The sequence below is a fragment of the Schistocerca piceifrons genome, chromosome 1 (assembly GCF_021461385.2).
Source record: "Schistocerca piceifrons isolate TAMUIC-IGC-003096 chromosome 1, iqSchPice1.1, whole genome shotgun sequence".
Classification (NCBI taxonomy): Eukaryota; Metazoa; Arthropoda; class Insecta; order Orthoptera; family Acrididae; genus Schistocerca; species Schistocerca piceifrons.
The window spans coordinates 898,603,603-898,611,922 of record NC_060138.1 but is presented as its reverse complement, the minus strand read 5'-3'; the positions used below and the strand labels follow the sequence as shown (position 1 = coordinate 898,611,922).

Below are 8,320 nucleotides of genomic sequence, written 5' to 3'. Positions count from 1 at the left end.
AGGGTTTAGACACAAACATTAAGAATTCAACTTTGTGATTGGCTGTTGTCAATTTTATAGTTTTTGTTGCTGGAGTGGATTCCTTGTATTTCACACATTTTTGTATTGTTGGAAATTAACAGAGTTCTTGTATTATATTGCACAATGGTGTTGGCACCAATTAAATTCAGTTCTAATACCACTAACAGTTCATCGAGTTGCATTTTTTGTGTTACAGATAAAACAATGAAATTTGAAATTACCTCGACTGAGTAACAAGTAATGGCACTTTGCTATTTCACACCTGCGTCATACTGAAAATTCATTGGGCGGGGGGGGGGGTAGGTGTGTTCCAAAATGTAAATTTTACCCAAAAGACAAATAATACAGCTTTGAAAATAGATCTGCATTATAGGTGTGATTAGATATATATACACATTGCAATTTTAAGAAAACTTTATTGTATTTAATGTTATTTACATTACTACTAGGACTCTCAGATGTGGCTAAAACATTATCAGTAACTTTACAATAAGGTGACAAAACTGTTCACATCTGCAGGTATAAAAATTTGTTCTTAATTGCAGCAACTTAACCAAAAGCAGGCACCTCCCCACTCAGTAATTTCTTATCAAACAAGAATTCTCCAAGAGGGCCATGATTTTCTATCATTTTTCCAAGTGTGTACAATTTTCCAGCAAGATCACGTTGACTGTGATACTGCTCTTCAAGATAAACCCCAGTGAGGTAATCCACCAGCTGGAAAAGAACCAAAGAGCATGCTATAATATGCAATGTCTGACGATTTGTGTGTAACTCGGGAATGAACAATCACATGGTAGGAAACATTGTTAATATACGCATTTACAGCTCTAAGAATCGGAATAAATTGTTAAATGTATAAATCAACTTAGAAAATGCTGGAGGTATGTTCAGAATACATGGAGAACAATGGTTTTTATCTTCCACATAGATTAAAGAAATATTTCATCTACACCGCTTAATATTTCCGAAAGAATAAAGTCTAGACTGGCAATTCCAAACGTTCATGAATTTGAAAATATATGTACTATGCACACTTTAATTATTTGCTTACACAATATAGCACTGCCAAAATATTCTACAATAGCTTTTAACCCACAATTTCTGTTCATGAAGTAGGTAGTTTAAGCAAACAATACATACATGATAATCGTTGAATGACTCTTTTGCTTTTCGACCTGGCTTATTGCCAATACCAGATTTCTGACCCTTGGTCTTGGGGGACTCGCATTCCTTAATCACTGATGTTATGGCAACAGTTACATTTCCCTCAAGTTCAAGTGCGTCCTTCAAGGCTTTGACACCATCCCTCCACTCCAGCTTTTTTGGTGGCTGTAAATTTTTTCTTGTATAGTAAACTTACAAAAAAAAATTCTGTACAAAATCTGTCAAAAACGTGAGATATTATAGCACAAAATAGTTAATGTACTTACAGATACTACTATAAGACTCTTTATATCCTCCAGCGTTTCACCACGCATTAGCAAATAATCTATCAGCTTGATGGCATGATCACGTTCCTCTTTTGCGCTATCGAAAAACATCTTGGCAAATCCTGGCCTGTTGACGGTATCTCTTGAAAAATATGCACCCTGAAAATAAAATGAAAAACCATTACTCTTTTCGGTTACAGAAGTGATACCTTATAAACATGAACATTTATTACATGGCTGCTGAATATGAAACAACAGTCCGATACGAGCAGTATATCCCATAATGTTTTATATTTCCATTCATTATGCTTCAACTCACCATTGCTACGTACGCCATGGACGCATTGACTTCCCTTTGTATTTGTTCTTTCACCATGAACACACAGGGTTCCACCATGTCAACCCACTGCGTTGACCCATCACTGAATACAGCAGAGCCTGCAAACCGAAAGTTTTTCGTAAACCCATACCTAACAACATTAACTAGGCCTACAAGAAAATTATGGACCAACACAGTAAGTAGAACAACATTTCACGGGGTTTACATTCGACAACACTGACAAAATTTCTCAGTAATGATTAAAGTTGTGTAACTACATAAATTCAACAAAAAGCCACAGTCGCAAAACACGAAATACACTTGTTAAAGAGCACTTCGAGTCACGTTGTTTTATGTTATACTCACATGACAACGGAGATTGCGAAGTGACGAAGCCGAAAAAACAGAGCAGTGCCACACCAAGACTGACCACTTTCATACCTCTCGCCATTGCCAAAATATTTGATAGTTTCACAATTATAAGACGAAATGAACTCCAAGCTAATTCACACGCTGGGTTTTTCGTTGAGCTCGCTAGTCTACCTTTACACACACTGGCATAGAAGGCGACTACGCACACTACCTAAAATGATCTTTAGTTATAGTCACATTCGACCACAGCGCACAAGCTCCATTGCACGATAACAACTGTGGTGGGGGAAAACAGAGGGCAGTCGTTATCTGCTGTACTGCGCAATGCGCAGAGTGTCTACTGCGCATTGGTTGAAAATGAAGTGTTGCTACGCCAGCATTGGTTAAATGAAGACGAGCGAGTTGAGAGATCTGTAGTTACTGGAAAGAAAGCAAGTTGTAACCAAGTAAAGTGTAATTTCGTGGTGAACGGGACAATAAATCAGGTTGAAGGCCTACTTATTGTTGGTAAAGTGTTGTTCAGTTATATGATACTTGCAGTATTATTTAAAGGTAACACGTTGTCTGTGATCTTGGTAATATTCATATTTTAGGTTCATCATGAAGGTATTTGGCGTGTTCATCTGCCTTCTTTCAGCTGCATTTGCTTCGCAGTTCTGTTATGATAGTAAGATCTGTAGCGGAAGAGGTAAGAGGATATTTATTACATATGAATAATTCTCACTCTGCACTTGTGTATCGTTCTTACCAAACGCATTGGTATGCACTTTATTCAGTGAATCATTTGTGGTTTAGAAAATTTATACCTTGTTACAATTTTGCTACTATAAAATGAGTAAGAGAATTTTAACGAATTTTTTGGGTGTTTATAGTGGTGACACGCTACGGTAAACATCGAATTGTTAATATTTTGTGCTGTGATAGTGCACTATGAATTATAAACTTCAATTACAGATGGTAGTTTCCATTTTTATACGTCTACATTACTTATTCGTAATTTAACACTGTTTCTTCCATTTCCAAGATGACTTCACCACCTGCACAGCAAAATATGGAGACTTTCCTGTAATTGAGTCAGAACTTTCACGCTACATGAACATACATTTCAATCACAGTTACCAATATCTTTTGCTGGTGAGTGTTATTGTGTATAATCTGTCTTTAAAATTAAGGCAATGCGTCTAACAAATTCTTCGTCTAACAAATTCTTTTTTGCAGTCTTCGTACTTCAAGAATTTCCAGAAAAACAGACATGGTTTTGAAAACTTGTACCGCAAGTTGTCTGATGAAATGTGGGAACAATCTATTGATTTGATAAAATATATTACCAAGAGAGGTGGCGCAGTGAAATTCGACCCGATACCACGGAAACTTGATGTAAGTTACATGTAAGATCTCTTTGTTTACATAGGGGGAATCTTTATTTAAATGATGATCCATCTTCGCCATCAGTCATAATTTGACCCATATGCCTGCTTTGTAAGATTTATGAAACTGGTCAGTTTCCTTTAATCTCGACTGTCACATAAGCGTTACAAAATGTTCAATAGCTATACTTAACATACTACACTGTACTGTAGTTTTATGAATTCGAATTTGTAACACAGTGAAAGTTGAAAATACTGTGTAAATGCTTGTATTGGCTACATGTTAACATGGTTCATAATGCTTACTGCTCCATAGGAAGGAATATTTTGGATACATAAGTTCCCTAAGATCCTTAAACGTGGAAGCAAACTTTTTCTCTAGGCATAAATTTTGTTAATGTCACTTAGGGGTCTGGTGTAAACCTTTCAGTTTGACACTACTCCGGTGAAGGGGGACTAAAATCAAATATGGGGACTAAACAATGTATTTTCTCTTTAGTGTTCAAAGGTGAAGGCTGAGGATGCGGTAAGGCTAGGTCACATGTCGGCCTTTTGCAAGATAGGTGTGTAGTTTTAATGAAGTTATGGCCATGTAAACATTAAATACTATAATACAGTCATATCTCCAACCAATTGGAACTTCATTGAAATGCTCACAAAACTTAAGGAACTTAAGACTTTTTTACAACACTCTGGACACAAAGGTTTACATAAAAAACCGCTAGGCATATCTGCACGAGTAGAAGCATTACCTTGAGTTACCATAAATGGCATATCCAAGAGTATCTTGAGGATTAAACGTTAAAAACTATCAGCTAGCTAACATAGAGCAGAACCAGCAAGAACAGTCTACTAGCCATTAGTAGACGACATTGTATACATAATTGACTTGGTTCAAACTCAGTTATAGCAACAGCAATTTCAGATAGCTTTAATGTTTCTAAATGATGGAATTTGGCAATCCATTCTGTGTTCCAACTACTTCAAAAAGTATCCATATACTTAAGCTTTAATTTAAATACATTAACTTAGCATTTCAAATAATGCCTAAATGCTGTATGTGTTCAGCTTACCATTTTTCACTTAGCAAAGGCTATCGTGTGAAATGAGTAAATGAAAATACTTGGATAAGCAAATGAACCCTCACAAATTAGCATTGACTGCACAATCGACATCACTTAACATGGACGTGCCAATAACAAAATGAAAGAAAATAGCTGGTAGTTAAGTCACACAAATGTGCCCATGGAGTTGTTAAATGTGTAATGTTGGTGGCATTTATTGTATGTCAGAAATTAAAGGCTTGTACTTCCTACAGAATTAATGTCTGGGATACCATGGAAAACACATTGCACTGGTGGTTATGAATTTAGTTACTGACTAGCCTCTACAGTGCATGTGATGTCAGCTCTAATTCTTGACTGACATTACGAAAGCTGGCTTTACTGCTACATGTTCGGTTAAATTTTGCTGTAGGGGCATAGTGTGCTGATGGTGGCAACAACCATTGATGCTGGCTTCTGCAATGTTCTTATTAACTCAATTTTACAAGGATAATTAAATGTACAGAGTGGACAAAGGTATATAAAAGAACGCATCAGTCATAGAGTAGGAACAACACTAATTATTTACTTCATGGCTGGTTGTCGCCAACATCAGTGCACTACACTACCACTGATAAGAGTAAAATTTTACTGCCTGTTTGTATAAACTCTTTACAAAGGTATTTAGCAAATATTTTTCACTTACACAAATTTAAGTAAATGTTTCTATCCATATAGAAATGGATCTTGTGTAGGTACATGTTTCAGGATTTGTGGAAAATTTAAAAACATTCCTAAAACTCTCTAAATGATCCACTTCTAAACTTCACAAAAATTAGGGTAAATTGTAGAACGGTGCTTCAGTTCATTAAGAAATTCGAATTGAAAGGACTCTGTTCAATGATAGACGCGTAATTGGTAGCAGATTCTCATCATAAATAGTGATAAAAATGGCAAGAAACTTTATGTAAAAAGTTTCTGCACTTGACAGTGGCAGTCATTTGTTATTCAGAAGTTCTTAATAGTGCTTTCAACTTGCCATTACCTCCGTACCCACTCAAGAAACAGCCAGTCCCCTAGTGGGTATTAGTTTCGAAACTTGTTGCATGATTAAAACACACACATTTTTCTTAATTTATTTGCCACTTAGTACAAGGTTGAGTCACATGAAAACCTTAAATTTGTGATAAATCAAAATTTCACACTGTTATCCTGTAAGTTGGTAAGTGTGCTACAAATTGTGCTGAATGGCCTGTAGGTAGCAGCATAGTGCAGATGCACACACATACTGTTGCAGTATCAGTATAAAGATAGCCACCCCACTTTCAACTTGCACCAGGGAAGAACAACATTCTGTTATTCAGTTTTTGTGTAGAGAAAGTGTCAAACCTATTGAAACTCATTGACAAATGAAGGTTCATTACAGTGATGCACATTTAGAGGTTAGTCGTGGGTCAGCACACCACATTGTGCATGATGTGCTCCAGTTTCAGAAAGTGTCTACAAGATGGGTGCCACATCAGCTGACTCTCTGAAATGAGAGAACGACGTGTTGATGCTTGTGAAGAACTTCTTTGACACTGTGAATGAGGTGATGGCTTCCTTGCAAGGAAATGAAGATAACAAGCAAGGAATGGTGCCATTCCTCATCACCAAACCAAAGATGTTTCAAACAGAACCATCAGTGGGGAAGGTTATGCTGACTTTTTTGGGACAAAAAAAGTGTCGTTTTGGAGCATTACATGCCTAGAGGGACCACTGTCACCAGTGCATCATACACAGATCTCCTAAAAAAAAATCTGTGGCCTGCAATAAAATCAAAGCAACGTAGATTGCTGTCAGCAGGTGTCCTTATGCAACATGACAATGCAAGGCCCCACACTGCCCGTGCAACAGTTGCACCAATCACAGACCTGCATTTTGAGTGTCTTCCTCATCCACCATACTCACCAGACCTTGCCCCAAGTTTGGACCATGCAAAGACACAATGGGAGGAAAGAAGTTCCATTCTGATGAAGAGGTATGCCAAGTGGTGCATGAGTGGTTGTGCAGACTACCAAAAGAATTTTTTTCTAGAGGAATTTATGAACTTCGGAAGCACGGGAGGACTTGCATTGAGCGTGGGGAGATTATGTTGAAAAGTGATACAGCTTTTTACCATTTCTACACAATAAGTATTTAAAAAATATTTTTCATTTGACTCACCCTCGTAATCTGTTTTCTATTAATTGGAATTATTTCTAGTTCCCAAGTGACAACCTAAATCTGAATGAAATGGAGAGCCTTGCAGTTGCCTTGGATGGCCAGAAACTACTCGCAGATGAAGCAAATGACATACACCGAAGAGTCACAAAGAATGTTGTACACCACAGTGAACCTAGTCTTGCTGCTCATGATGCTGAGGTAAGCGGTTTGGTTAAAATCTGTTGCAGTATTTTTAATTCAGAATAAAATTAATAATTAAATAGGACTACATCTGGTTGACCTGTACAGCTCCATTGCAGTATTTTACTTCTAAAATATTGTGCTAAATTGTTCCCAAAAATATTGTAAGGGCATTGCTTAATCTGTATACAAAGTATTCTTAGTAATTCAATGTGGTTATATTGAAATGTCATACAGTGCCTCTTTCTTTACATAGGCAAACTGGAAATTAAGAATAGTTTTCATGGTGGGTGCTTGTAGTTCACTATATCCTTACTCTGCAAACCATACTTGTATGTGGCAGTGAGTCTGCTGTAGACAGTTGATAGAGCAACATTTACAGTAGTGTGAATTTTTGTATGGCATAAAATCTTGTGCTTTATGCTTCTGTGTTTCATGTGAAACTCCAAAGTTTGCAACAGGTTGCAATGGCTCCCTTTTCTTTACTCATTTCTTAGTGATTCAGTGACAAATACAGTTGCTGGTACTAAGTTTCATTTGGCAGCTTTATTAATGTTACTTTATAATTTTCATCAATTCTTTTCTCAGAAAAAGATGACAAGACTTAACAGGTTTCCAATGCAGAAAACATTCTACAAGAATATTGGCATGCTTGATACTTATAGAATGTTCTTCCTGTTACAGGTTGGCTCCTACCTAGAGAATGAATTTGTCCATAAACTTGCAGAGCGCATTAGGGATCTATCAGGCTATGCTAACGATCTGATAAAATTACTTGCAGAGGACAAACAGCCAGAGCGCAGTCTGTCCCTTTATCTCTTTGATGAATATTTGCAGAAAGCTCTGTGAATGGTTTGAAGTACCTGCAGGACTTGAGTTTATCATAAAATTATATATTCCTATTGTACTTTATAGCATAGTTAGCATTTGGTCAAATTGTAAGTGTAAAGTGAGTTATGGACATAATAAATTTTAATTGAACCATAGGTGTACTGAATTCAGTTATACAAACTGGTGAATGTAAAGTGTTCATATGTTCCAAAACTAGTTCTTAGCTGGTTAAATTAAGATTTGCTGAGAAGAGTAAAACATTTGTCAGTTCCATTCATCCAGGGAGTGAATGAAAGTGTTACTCTAGTCAAATGATAATGGTCACTCCTAAACAATTTAAAGTGTAAGTAATAATGCCAGGGTTGCCACAAATTCGGAGAAATCACAGAATTTCAAATGTCTGCGAAATTTGAAAAGAAAAACTGGCAATCATGTCTCGGGAGATGAAATGGTTGCTTTACTGAGCCCATGCACTGTGTGTGTGTGTGTGTGTGTGTGTGTGTGTGTGTGTGTGTGTGTGTCTGGCGCAATTTCGTGGTTTATCAAAGG

General features: G+C 36.8%; 2 protein-coding genes across 3 annotated transcripts; one reads left to right on the top strand and one right to left on the bottom strand.

Moving 5' to 3' along the window:
- Nucleotides 1-417: 417 nt before the first annotated feature.
- On the bottom strand, nt 418-2,418 carry LOC124716973 (ferritin subunit). Its single transcript, XM_047243579.1, has 5 exons — nt 2,140-2,418; nt 1,774-1,892; nt 1,455-1,613; nt 1,165-1,353; nt 418-738 (listed from the first exon to the last, which is right to left on the bottom strand). The coding sequence occupies exons 1-5, from the start codon at nt 2,222-2,224 to the stop codon at nt 571-573; spliced, it is 720 nt and encodes a 239-aa protein (XP_047099535.1). The 5' UTR covers nt 2,225-2,418; the 3' UTR covers nt 418-570.
- A 71-nt stretch (nt 2,419-2,489) lies between these two features.
- On the top strand, nt 2,490-7,926 carry LOC124716984 (ferritin heavy chain). Of its 2 annotated transcripts, none has more exons than XM_047243591.1 (6): nt 2,490-2,652; nt 2,739-2,833; nt 3,170-3,279; nt 3,364-3,522; nt 6,800-6,958; nt 7,625-7,926. In XM_047243591.1, the coding sequence occupies exons 2-6, from the start codon at nt 2,746-2,748 to the stop codon at nt 7,787-7,789; spliced, it is 681 nt and encodes a 226-aa protein (XP_047099547.1). In that variant the 5' UTR covers nt 2,490-2,652; nt 2,739-2,745; the 3' UTR covers nt 7,790-7,926. The 2 variants fall into 2 exon arrangements, with proteins under 2 accessions (XP_047099547.1, XP_047099558.1); XM_047243602.1 differs by having other exon boundaries at nt 2,506-2,630.
- The last annotated feature ends 394 nt before the right edge of the window (nt 7,927-8,320 follow it).

What these genes read in the sequence shown, in the direction of transcription:
- LOC124716973 (XM_047243579.1), bottom strand. Translation starts at nt 2,224, where the DNA reads ATGGCGAGAGGTATGAAAGTGGTCAGTCTTGGTGTGGCACTGCTCTGT. An exon ending in CCATGGCGTACGTAGCAATG is followed by an intron (nt 1,614 to 1,773) that starts GTGAGTTGAAGC and finishes TTTTATTTTCAG; the next exon opens with GGTGCATATTTTTCAAGAGA. An exon ending in AGAGTCTTATAGTAGTATCT is followed by an intron (nt 1,354 to 1,454) that starts GTAAGTACATTA and finishes AAAAATTTACAG; the next exon opens with CCACCAAAAAAGCTGGAGTG.
- LOC124716984 (XM_047243591.1), top strand. Translation starts at nt 2,746, where the DNA reads ATGAAGGTATTTGGCGTGTTCATCTGCCTTCTTTCAGCTGCATTTGCT. An exon ending in GTTACCAATATCTTTTGCTG is followed by an intron (nt 3,280 to 3,363) that starts GTGAGTGTTATT and finishes TCTTTTTTGCAG; the next exon opens with TCTTCGTACTTCAAGAATTT. An exon ending in CGATACCACGGAAACTTGAT is followed by an intron (nt 3,523 to 6,799) that starts GTAAGTTACATG and finishes AATTATTTCTAG; the next exon opens with TTCCCAAGTGACAACCTAAA.